The sequence below is a fragment of the Salvelinus alpinus genome, chromosome 5 (assembly GCF_045679555.1).
Source record: "Salvelinus alpinus chromosome 5, SLU_Salpinus.1, whole genome shotgun sequence".
Classification (NCBI taxonomy): domain Eukaryota; kingdom Metazoa; phylum Chordata; class Actinopteri; order Salmoniformes; family Salmonidae; genus Salvelinus; species Salvelinus alpinus.
The window spans coordinates 79741386-79753811 of NC_092090.1; the positions used below are offsets into that span (position 1 = coordinate 79741386).

General features: G+C 42.1%; 2 protein-coding genes and 1 pseudogene across 2 annotated transcripts; all 3 read left to right on the forward strand.

Moving 5' to 3' along the window:
• Positions 1–194: 194 nt before the first annotated feature.
• Positions 195–2597, forward strand: LOC139576914 (cytochrome c oxidase subunit 6A, mitochondrial-like). Its single transcript, XM_071403506.1, has 4 exons — positions 195–246; positions 358–558; positions 1984–2132; positions 2296–2597. Exons 1-4 carry the CDS (start codon positions 198–200, stop codon positions 2383–2385), a joined length of 489 nt encoding a protein of 162 aa, XP_071259607.1. The 5' UTR covers positions 195–197; the 3' UTR covers positions 2386–2597.
• Positions 2598–3609: 1012 nt separating this feature from the next.
• LOC139575346 (BLOC-3 complex member HPS4-like) lies at positions 3610–9936 on the forward strand (annotated as a pseudogene).
• A 135-nt stretch (positions 9937–10071) lies between these two features.
• LOC139576912 (uncharacterized) lies at positions 10072–11908 on the forward strand. The gene is made up of 3 exons (XM_071403505.1): positions 10072–10583; positions 10819–10963; positions 11112–11908. Exons 1-3 carry the CDS (start codon positions 10172–10174, stop codon positions 11455–11457), a joined length of 903 nt encoding a protein of 300 aa, XP_071259606.1. The 5' UTR covers positions 10072–10171; the 3' UTR covers positions 11458–11908.
• The last annotated feature ends 518 nt before the right edge of the window (positions 11909–12426 follow it).

The following is a 12426-nucleotide window of genomic DNA, read 5'->3' on the forward strand; positions in this document are numbered from 1 at the left end:
TTACCACAAACCTGTCTTCCCCATCCACTTAAGGTGCCACCAACCTCCTGTGCTATACTCGTATTGTTGGCCAAAGCATAAATTAGAGGGGGGAAAAACCACTTCAGAAACCCCACCTCAAACTTGTATCTCAAACAGAACGTTTTAAAAATGCTTACTATTTCTTCATATAGGATGATGTCATCACCCTGAGGAGGATGAGCGGGCCAATCAGCGGTCTACTTGCGTTCATATTTTTAATGACCGGTATAAGCCCACACCACCATGTTGTTGTTGTTTTTTTGCATACTTCATTGACATTTTTTGGAAAGAAAAGTATTTCACTCGTATTGTATTGTGTTTTACCTCTCTTTTCAGATGACCGTTCTAGGTGGTCTGGTTGTTGTTTTCAGCAGAGCACGTTTCCCCTACATCACTTCCGTTCATCTGCTGATCGAGTCAGAAAGACAGTGGAAATGGCGGCCTTCGGACGAATTTCTCAAACTCTCCTGCGGTCCTCATTGATCCAGACTCGTCAACTCTCTGCCACAGCGGCTCATGGTCATGGGGAGCAAACAGGTAATGCCACACAAACATTGCTCAAAGGACACGATTTACGAATGACAAAACCATAAACATATTCTTGGAGGACGTGGTACCTTCGTGACCTTGCTAGCTAACGTTAGCGCGAGGCAGCATACAGCTGCTGTATTCGATAACGTTAACTAGCTAGGTTAGAAAAATCAACCACATACCTAGCTACACAGGACTCGTTGGCAATTGCTAAATCCCCATTCTATACGACCCAGGTGGCTGGATTAACACAATGTTAGACTAAGCTAACTAGAGCTCATTTGCAGAAGAGACCTTGGTCTCAACATGACTCCCTGTTGAATTAAATGTTAACTACGATAGGTAATGTTTTCATTTAACTTTTAGATGACTAGATATTTAACGCTAGTTAGCTAGATAACTGTACACCCTATTGCTAGTTTTCAAACCTACCAAACATCTGTCTAGGTTGTGTTTTGAATGTCCCATCTCAGATTTAGCTAGCCAACGTTAGCGCAGTATGTGAAGGCAATGAAGAAAACAATTATTAAATCAGTTTCACAATTGTGATTTAACAATGTCAATGTCATGGAGATCAGTTAGCAAGCTCATAGCCGTAGTGAGTTAAAGGCGTTCACTAATTTCGACCATGACTTAGGCCTTCAGGTAGCTCTCCTGTTCAGGTAGCTCTCCTGTTTTCTCTCCATGACCATGGGGGGTAGGGAACCTTGTACCTGGAGTGCTGCCAGTACTGCAGGACTTTGTCAACCTAGCATGACACCTTATTCATCCAATAACCTCTTTACCAACAGTAACTTGCTAAATTCTTCACATCTGTTCTCCCAGGTCAGCAAAATGTTAAGTCTAAAAGATTAAGTGCTGTGGCACTCAACTGTGTGCAGTAGTTCAATTGTGGTTAAATACTCTACTGAACCTTTTATTTTTTATTTAACATTTATTTAACTAGGCAAGTCAGTTAAGAACACATGCTTATTTGCAATGACGGCCTAGGAACAGTGGGTAGAACAGGGGCAGAACCTCTGTAAACTGTACTTCAGCGAGCACACAATTTCAAATGCCTCATGCAGTGATCATGGTTTATATTTGTAAAAAAGTATGTGATTGGATTAGCTAAGTTAGAGGCTCTTTGGAAATGGAAACTCAACAGTACACACCCTGTACCTGTTGCACTTCGGTGGTTGCATTGACATTGACATGTGCAGAGATTGAGATACTTAGGAGCACACATTCAAAGGAAAGGAAGTTACGGATTTAACATTCCAGTGACCTCAAAGTAGCTGTTAGTTTTCAACATGTCTGTCACATCACAATGTATTTAAACAGAACATAAAGGTTAAATGTATTAACTATAACTGGCTTAAGTGTAAATGAAGCCTTTGTTACTCGTCAAACAACAATGTATTTTTTTTTCTTCCTTTGTTTCTTCTCCAGCCAGAACATGGAAGATCCTCTCCTTTGTGGTTGCCCTTCCAGGAGTTGCAGTGTGCATGTTGAACATGTACCTAAAAATGCAGCACCATGCTGCACACCATGTGGAGCCAGAGTTTGTCCCTTACAGCCATCTTCGCATTCGCAGCAAGGTCTGATAAATTATGGCAAGATCCTAAATATTTATTGTTGCAAAACACGTTTCTTTGATTATATACTTTTTAGCATTGTCTAATTTTGCATTGAGTAGTTACATTTGAATCTGCCCCCTGTTAATTTACTTTGTCACTGTTAACTTGATTCTTCTCTCACCAGCGTTTCCCTTGGGGTGATGGCAACAAGAGCCTGTTCCACAACCCTGAAGTGAATGCCCTCCCTGATGGCTATGAGGGACGTGATGAGTGATCTCTCCCTCAGACCACCTCACACACTGGGACCAGTCTCTTTCCTCAATTCATTACTGTTACTGGACCACACTCCCCAAACTGTTTACTCTTCTCTATTCTATTATGTTTACCTCTGTGCACCTGCCACAAGGGACCCAAAATGTTAGTTACATTTTTCTGGACCATTTAACACCATTTCTGCTTAACTTAAATAAATAATTATTACCAAAATACATTGTGGTGTTAACTCTCAATTTGACACAATATGGTTTCTGTCTGTTTCTCCAAATGTGTTTTAGAATAACGAAAGGAGTTTAGAACTTCATGTTTCAGAACAACACTGTTTGACCCCAATTATACCTGTACTTTCACATGACTAACTTGTGACTTGCATTACTCTTGCAAACCAGTAGGGTTGTCACTAGTTACCACAGCCACAAAGTCAATTGTGTATCCTGAAAATGTAAAACAAATTACGTTTGTATTAAAGGTGAGGCATAAGGTTAGCAGTGTGGTTGGGCTTGAAATGAGATTAAGAGATGGTTGGGTTTAGCCATAATTATGCCTGTGGTAACGACCTGCGAGTAAATCTGTTTTCAATTCAGTTGTAAAATTGTCTGAAACAGTCTTGCAAAGGAAGTTTATGAAATGTGAAAGTATTCTGCTGAGTTGACTTTAAATGTGTTACCTTGAAAAACAGAGGAAGGGTGCGTAAACTTCTTTTGGAACAAGATTGTTGGGTAAGCTAAACGTCAGCCAGCTGGTAGCTTGCTTGACATGGCACAATCTGCAAAGTGAAATGATTTCCAGTAATACTTTTGGGCTATTCTGATCAGTTTTTATTTTTATCAAGCAGTCTCCAATTGCCGGCAACAGTTGGTTGAATAGTGAATGCATGGCATATCAACATAAACAGTATATCTACCTATGCATTTTACCTGGGATCTAACTCAAATTCGAATGAATCCACTCGTATTATTAATCTGTCCTTATGAATGTGGAGGACAGCCTTTGAGGCAACCAGTACAACCCACTGACAGCTATGGCTGAGATCACTGCCTGACTCAAGGAGGGACTGTCACCTGATCTGAGATTCTATTCTTCTCCTGTATTTAATTGGCCTTCTATCCTTAGTCGGCCATTCTATAGTACCTACTTTTCTATTAGTAGTGTTGGTATGGTGTTATGTAATTTTACACTGATTTCTTGGTGATTTGCAAATGCATTAACTTCTTCCTGTATGATGGGTCAAAGGTGAGGGTGACCCTACAAGAGCTGGAATCTGCTACTTCTATCCTGAAGAGGTAGGGACATCAGAGAAGATGTGTTCCCTAGGCGAGATTATTGATACTAACTGCGTACCAAGAATTATCCCTGTTTTTATTGATGATCCCATACCATATGACGGCCCATAAGACATCTTCAAATGTTTGAGGAAACGCTTACAGATAAAGTGCAATGGTCTTATTGATACATTCACTCACATCTCAGATGTATAGACCATTGTAATGAGAATGCTCGTCCACTAAACCAGTTAAAATGCCACAGGGTTGTTTAGTGATGTTTGTGTCTCTCCATCCCCTGTGTAGATGTCATTACTCTCCATGCTGCTCTCTCTCAGGCCTTAAGCTGTTAAGTGGAAATACCAGACATCAGTATCTGTGACCTCGATCAGCTTATAAATCACTTTAGTTTTTATAACGGCCCTATCCGCCAGAGTTACCAGGTACAGTCATCTCTAACACTTATCTTAGCTGTGTACAGCAATCTGTCATATCCATATCAAATCAAAATGTATTAGTCACATGCGCTGAATATAACAGATGTAGACCTTAGTGAATTGCTTACTTACGAGCCCTTAACCAACAATGCAGTTAAAAAAAAGTCTTAATTTCACATAGTTGTGTGTTAATCAAGAATATTTTTTTTGCTAATGCTAAATATGTCTCCCTCTGATTTGCCTTGCATTTAGATCTACAGTCAGGAAGATTTTGCAGTTCGATGGGCACTGTACCTCTACCACTTACAAGGAGTCTCCACTGAACTCCACCACATCTTCAGTTGCTTGAGCAACATTGACTCTACACATGTAAGTAATTTTTTTAAATATATATTTTTTAAATTTCACCTTTATTTAACCAGGTAGGCAAGTTGAGAACAAGTTCTCATTTACAATTGCGACCTGGCCAAGATAAAGCAAAGCAGTTCGACACATACAACAACACAGTTACACATGGAGTAAAACAAACATACAGTCAATAATACAGTAGAAAAATAAGTCTATATACAATGTGAGCAAATGAGGTGAGATAAGGGAGGTAAAGGCAAAGAAATGGCCATGGTGGCGAAGTAAATACAATATAGTAAGTAAAACACTGGAATGGTAGATTTGCAGTGGAAGAATGTGCAAAGTAGAGATAGAAATAATGGGGTGCAAAGGAGCAAAATAAATAAATAAATACATTAGAGGGAGAGGGAGAGGTAGTTGTTTGGGCTAAATTATAGATGGGCTATGTACAGGTGCAGTAATCTGTGAGCTGCTCTGACAGCTGGTTCTTAAAGCTAGTGAGGGAGATAAGTGTTTCCAGTTTCAGAGATTTTTGTAGTTCGTTCCAGTCATTGGCAGCAGAGAACTGGAAGGAGAGGCGGCCAAAGGAAGAATTGGTTTTGGGGGTGACCAGAGAGAAAAACCTGCTGGAGCGCGTGCTACAGGTGGGTACTGCTATAGTGACCAGTGAGCTGAGATTATGCAGGGCTTTACCGGGTCTTGTAGATGACCTGGAGCCAGTGGGTTTTGCGACGAGTATGAAGCGAGGGCCAGCCAACGAGAGCGTACAGGTCGCAGTGGTGGGTAGTATATGGGGCTTTGGTGACAAAACGGATGGCACTGTCATAGACAGCATCCAATTTATTGAGTAGGGTATTGGAGGCTATTTTGTAAATGACATCGCCGAAGTCGAGGATTGGTAGGATAGTCAGTTTTACAAGGGTATGTTTGGCAGCATGAGTGAAGGATGCTTTGTTGCGAAATAGGAAGCCAATTCTAGATTTAACTTTGGATTGGAGATGTTTGATGTGAGTCTGGAAGGAGTGTACAGTCTAACCAGGCCCCTAGGTATTTGTAGTTGTCCACATATTCTAAGTCAGAACCGTCCAGAGTAGTGATGTTGGACAGGCGGGCAGGTGCAGGCAGCGATCGGTTGAAGAGCATGCATTTAGTTTTACTTGTATTTAAGAGCAATTGGAGGCCACGGAAGGAGAGTTGTATGGCATTGAAGCTCGTCTGGAGGGTAATAATAAGGAGTTTGTTGATATATCGATACATATTTCATTCATCTTTTATGTTTATTAACTTCTGGCCTAGCCTGGCAATTATTTCCTTGTTTCATGTATGGCATTTTGATTCTCAGATTGACCCACTTCTCCTACTCAAGGCTGTCCTAATTCTGCAGGCCTGTCAGCGCTGCCCTCTAGTGTTAGCTGGTTGTTTACTCTATCGTGGGAGGTAAACTGTCTGACCTTTGCAGCACCAAAGGACTGGAATAGTTAACCACAGATTAGAATCAGACACTAACTGTATATACATGTCTCAAAAAACAAGTCTTTGCTCCACAGGGTTGACAGTACACAGATGCCCCCTAATCTGACAGTGAAAGTCATGGTTCATGAAACTGAAACGTACAACCAGATAACAGTGGCTGATAATTTAGGTGCTTCTCTCCTTTGAGATTTTAGAAATCATCTTGTGATCATCTTAATTTGTTGAGGTTCCTTCTAAGTTGGGTTGTTGTATTATGCATCACTATCTGAATACAAAAGCTATGCTTTAGATTGTTTTACAAAGTCAGCAGTTTAAGTAACAGGCCTTGTCATACATTTTTGCTTATACTTTTCCTTAGGACCAGAGACCCGATGGACTAAGTTCCTCCAGCTCTTCTGGCAGCACTCCTCTATTTAGCGCAGTGACCTCCACCACTGTGTTCCTGACCGCCACTGAACTACAGTATCTGCGCTCCTCTCCTGTGTACAGAGCATCCAGGTACTTCACCCCCTCAGGAAGAAACCCACCTCCATCCTCCACTGTAGAAACACTTTCCTTCGTAACACTTTATTTGGATAGTCCATCTGTAGATGCTTTACAGACTATCAGTAACATTTCAACTATCTATCTACTAACCCTAGCTCTAACCCTAACCGTAACCTTACCAAGCAGTTGCTTATCAACTGATAGTTTGTTGATAGTATGACCATCTGTAGAGCATCTATGCTCTACAGATGGAAAATCCAGTCTATCCAGATGAAGTGTGACCCTTTTCTGTTAAACACTCTTACTCGAGTGAGTTATAATGTGTTCCGTCCTGATACAGTAATCTCAAAGCCAAGTGAAAGTTGGGGTTAGACACGTTTGGAATGGTTGCAACTCTGATGTGAGTGTAAATTGTTGAGACTCTTTGTCCTACAGATCCCAATCTACTCCAAGGGAGGTAAAGTGACCCAGGAAGTCCCGCCTCCTGTCAAGAACCCTATCTGACACACTGACCACTGATTCATCTGACCCGGACCCCACCCACTATCTCTCCACTATCCCTCCACTCCCGGGTCATCCATATCTGATGAGTTGCTATTTAGCCCAAGTCCTTCATTTCACACTCCTGGCCCTCTCAGCCCCTTACCTATCAATGTCGCTCCAGAGACCTCTCATCATACGTTGTCCAATGGAAAGCTGTCCCATGAGGTGGAAGAGGGTGTCACAGGAGGTTCGTACGACCACAGTTTTAACAACATAAAGGGTGGGAGCAATGAGTCAGGTCTTGCGGGAGAAGGCAAATCAATGCAAAACAACGACAGATGTCACGTCAATGGACAGAATGGAGGTAGTATTACCCTGGGTGGAGAAAAGTCTGCAGCCCACAGGTTCAGCGGTGAGGAGTCTCGAGCGCCTGGCAGTCAGAGGATGGGGAATGTGGGAGATAAGGCGTTTAGGGTGAAGGGACGACAGGGGAGTAAAGTCCAGCAGTTGGCTTGCCCCCCGCCTCCCCCTTGCCCTGTGAGAACTCTACAGATGTCCCTTTGCTCCCCACGGCACTGTACCAGGACAGGGTGAGAGGGCTGGTACTGGCCCTACTGGTAGAGAGACAATTCCACAGCGACACTGAAGCCACAGAGGAAGTGGTGAGGAACTGTTGTGGAATATGGGAGGGATATGAATGTTTGTTCATGTATGAGTGTTCCACAAGAGATTCCCCTGTCTGGACAACCACATGTTCAACTGTTAGAAAATTAAATAGAATATCTCCACTATTGCCCTACATGTTATTGCAGCAGTTTGATATTTTGTCAAACCATTTAATCAGCCATCACCCTGTGGTTTATCCCCAGTATCTCAGAAGCCTGGCATCTCTGAATGGACTGGAGGCACATCTGAGGACTACTGCTCCGGGAGCCTCTGGCCCTCAGGGACACTACAGACTGACTGTATACAGAACACGCTCACAAGTGAGGCTCTAATATTCTCAGAGCTCTCTGAAATGTTGTCAAACCACGGTATATTCCATAGCTCTATTTTTTTTCTAGCTGTCCTATCTGACTTTTACCTTTTTTCCTCTCTCTATTTGTCTGTTGCTTATGATATTTGTGGAACTCTGTCTCCCAGCGTTGACCTTACTGCTGGAGTGAGTAGTAAACTCAGTGCTTTGCTGTAGCTGATTGGAATGTTTTGGGACATTTTGTGGGGCTGTGGTGCCTTGTGAAAATTAGTTTTAGCTGATTGTGGAATCTTGGGGCATTTGTAGTACTTAGTGGTGATTTGAGTTAGTAAGATGCTGTATAGTGTATATACACCACCTCTGTCTTTTACTTTCATGGTCATCCATGTTTGTGTGGTATTTGTAATGAGTGCCTATACTGTGTCCCTGCAGGCAACCTGTCTGGTAGGCCAGGGGGAGCCCAGGACCGTTCTTTTGTGAGAGCCACATCGCTGCTCCACTCGCATTTCTCTCACACTGAAGCTCTGCAGGAGGCTATTGTCAGGTCAGTATGACTGGCAGGGGGCTCTCTCAACATGCATTACTCCTCCTCAAGTCAGATGATGGGGGAGGGGGAACAGGCCATCATTATGCAGTTTGTATTATCTTAAGATAAATCCCAGAGTGTTTCCATTGAGTTGTAATGTGTCTTACGTTTATAATACAGGATTGCGGGTGCAGCTGTGTACGGGATCCGCAGTGTGGCCCAGGAGACGTACTTCCTGCAGCAAGGCGGAGCGGTGAGAAACTCTGGCATCCCCGACCACCAGGACAATGCTTTCTCTCTGCCTAACAAGGCCCGACACAGGTTACTGAAGCACAGGGTTAACTGCTGTTAACCTGCTCTGACTGACTGTGACAAGGAGTTCCACCAGAACCACTGTCTACTCAGTCACTAATCTGAATATGGTTCTCTCTAAATTCATTTCAAACAATGAACTTACACTGAATCTTTTTTTAAGATAAACACTGTGTAAAGAGTTTTAGGAAGTTAAATGATTTACAATAACTTTGGTTAAGTCCTATACTGTGTTGTATTAATGTGCAGAGGACCGTGATCTCTGTCAACACTGCAAAGACAGACCACCAGGACAATGCTTTCTCTCTGCCTAGCAAGGCCCGACACAGAAGACATTTTGCACAATATATAATGAAATTCCAAACCAACACACCACATGAAATATGAGCTTATAGAGATGTTGTGTAACAAATATTCAATGTACAAACATCATGAAGGCATCATGGCTGCCGGGTTTCCTAATCACTGTAATCCTTTTCATTTGGATAAAGATAATCAGCTACCACTGAATCCTTCACCACCAACCACAATGTATTTAAAAAAAAATATTATGTTGTACCTAATGACATACCATATGTAGGAAAAACGTATTATATATAATTACAGATATCATGTAATATTTTTTGTGTTTTTTAGTGTAATATTCTGTCCTGAGAGTGTACTCTTGGGTTTTCATTGTAGACTTGATTTTGACCACCTCTGAAATCAAGCCAAAAGCCATTGAATACACTAAATGTGATACTCGCTGATTAATGAAGCACATGAATCATTTGCCAATAATATTCCGTAAGGTTGTCGGCCATCGTGCTCCCTATAGTGCCATAACGATAGTAGTACTGTAGCACCAGGCACACAGCTCAAGCTAAGCATAAATACGGCGCCCACAGTACTTTACAAACACTAAAGTACGAACACTGACCCCAATTGTTATCATGGTAATTATATTTCTTTGGGTGAAGGGGACGAACAATGCCTAAATGTAAGTTTTCATGAAATTTAAGATAGCTGGACTGTCTACGTGCGTAAATATATCCAAATAGAAAGTAACATCGGTTTCTGTGCCTGGTGTCCTGGAAATAAGTAGTCTCGAAAACCCAACCCTAAGCCATAATCACTGTGTTGCCTATGGTTGGGTTTTCGAGACTATCAAATGAGACCTTTCTTGATGGTCCAAATATAGTGTAATTAGGGTCATTAGATACGCTGTAGCTGAATTTGAATGACTGGAGTCGGTGTTTTCGGAGTGCCTTATTATGCAAACTAATTTTATGGGTCAGTGGGGTGCAAATCGGTAGTTAGGGGCACGAACAAAACAGGGGGGTGGAGAAACAGAATTAAAATTCTAAGTGGCAGAATGCCCCATTGTCAGTGGAGGGGCATGCCCTATAAACCACGCAGATAAGCGGTCTTTTTCAGATACACCACACCACTGGACGGAGCTGGTACAACTAGTGGAGCTCTCCAATTACGGACCCATCACCATGGCTTCTACCACATGCTCTTGGATTGCCTTCATTTTCTTATCTGTGTCTACTAATTTCATTGGAGTACAGTGTCGCGCGGTGCAGGAGATACTGTCAAAGTCCTCCGCTTTTCAGGATGGTCCCAATACTTTACCTACAGATATCTTGAGACGATGGCGACGGGAGAGCGATGAGACGCAGCGGCAACATTGCGCAGTGTTGTCAGCGCCTTGGATGGAAACCAGCGCGTACCCGATGGAATTGGCACTGCTACATCGTCTCCGGGTGCGTTCAATGGCCCAAGGAGGTTTACGGCGCACAGTCTTTCCTGAGCAACCACTATTCCATTTTGTCAGACGCGTCTATCATTGCTGTCAGTTAGGTTTTCATTGCAGAGGCGTCAAAGGGATTCAGGGTAGTATCAGTGGAGGTAAGAATCTAAATCCAGTCATTTGAAGTAGATTCTTAGCAATGTATTAAGCCTACTCTTGGACTAAATTAGTATGTAGGCCTACTGTAGAGAATCTCCATTTTAAAGTGCCTTTAGACTTGGTTTTATAGAATATATAAATTATTCTACTAAGGAATGGGGCCACTGTCACATTCTCAGTAGTGCTTATTTCATTTAGGCCTTACAGTATTTTGTTGATCTTTTCCCACCCTAGATACAGATGTGGAGTTCCTTCTCAGTCAGGATGTTCTGTCAGTGACAGTCATGAGAGCTGAGATTCATCTCTATGTGTTGAATCCTCAACACCTGAACATAGAGCCTGTTCTTCCATACATGGCAAAACGCAAGCTTCCCACACGGTAAGAGTCCTGGTTGACATGATGGCACACTCACTTAGCTGTCATACCTCAACTTTTTATATAACTTTATTCCATATCTATGGAAACTGAAAGTTGTAATTATTAGGCTAAAGTACTGTGGGTCCTGTCTTAACCTTTTATTCCACAGATACAGTTTTGGGTCAAAGGAGAATGTCCTGGAGCTTCGAGTGGATCTGCTGTTCCTATTCCAAGGTCTTCAGGAGGCAGCTGGTGGTGTCAGAGGGGAGCCAAGTCTGGTTGACATGCGGAAAGTGGGGGAGCTTTCAAGCGGGGGTCCACGAGAAAGGCCAGGAGCTCCATGGTCTCTGCAGGACACCAATGCTGATCTGTTGGGGGAGGGGGTGGGCCCCCTGCTGACGGCCATGGAGCTGGGCCTGGCCCTGAATTGTGACAGGGGGGGAGTGGAGGTGTCTTGTGAGCACAATGGAGTCCACCTATTACACTCTCCATTCATTGCTCTCTCCTACAGATAAAGATGACACAAACCAGTATTGTACACACTATCACATTTTACCTTGAGTTGCACCATAACCCCATCTCCATGTTGTCTCTAATGTCCTCAAGTCTATGAAGCTGCATTTATCTCTCGGTGGGCAACATGTCAACTTTTATTGTTGATATGTGAAGGAAGTGGATCTGATGTCTTAACTACATAACTTTTGCAATAACCCTTTGCAAAATAAAACATTGTCTTTAATGTTGTGATGCAAAATATTTTTTTTATATACATAATACCCCAACGTGTATGTGGTTCTGTGCACTTCAGAAAATGCTTGAATATATTAACTTATCAGTGTTGTGTTTTGTCAGAAAGAAATACATTTGTAAAGATGTAAATAGTGTATATTATCACATATGTTTATTGGAAAATAGTTTTTGATTTTCCTTTATTGAAACTCAATTTATTAAATTTGTGAAACTATGGGTGACGTGTCGATGTCCTTTTGTTGTTGCATTAACCAAAAGCGGTTCATAAAGGAGTAAAGTCCTTTACAATGTGACCACCGTAGCTATATCTTGTTTCTTATGCATCTGTTTCTCTTGTTTTCCTTGTTTTACTCTGCAGTTTTCAAGTTACAGGTGGGGGTTTCCTCTCTCAGCCGAAAGTCTACCAGATCAAAATAATGACCTTGTCTTGCTAGGCTTTACAACTTTTGACAGTTGGTGTGAAAAACGTGGTGCAGAAAAACCTCCACCTGGACCACTATCATCAGAAACCAACAACTAGCAAATACTGTGCATCTATGCTGAGTTGCTGACACTTTCTTGTCCATGGTCTGGCTAATAAACGGTTATGACGAAAAAGAAAAAACGCTTGTCAATTTAAACTACATTTCAGTCAATGGGCAAAACAATGCAAATCGAGTTAAACATGTAAATGATATTACAGTAGTAATTTATTCTCTTGGGAGAAGCCAAGCAAAAGGTTGTCTGTACTGGTG

Coding starts and splice junctions, on each gene's coding strand:
- LOC139576914 (XM_071403506.1), top strand. CDS start 198: ATGAGCGGGCCAATCAGCGGTCTACTTGCGTTCATATTTTTAATGACC. Junction 247..357: donor GTTCATATTTTTAATGACCG/GTATAAGCCCAC, acceptor CTCTCTTTTCAG/ATGACCGTTCTAGGTGGTCT. Junction 559..1,983: donor TGGTCATGGGGAGCAAACAG/GTAATGCCACAC, acceptor TTTCTTCTCCAG/CCAGAACATGGAAGATCCTC.
- LOC139576912 (XM_071403505.1), top strand. CDS start 10,172: ATGGCTTCTACCACATGCTCTTGGATTGCCTTCATTTTCTTATCTGTG. Junction 10,584..10,818: donor TCAGGGTAGTATCAGTGGAG/GTAAGAATCTAA, acceptor TTCCCACCCTAG/ATACAGATGTGGAGTTCCTT. Junction 10,964..11,111: donor AAACGCAAGCTTCCCACACG/GTAAGAGTCCTG, acceptor TTTATTCCACAG/ATACAGTTTTGGGTCAAAGG.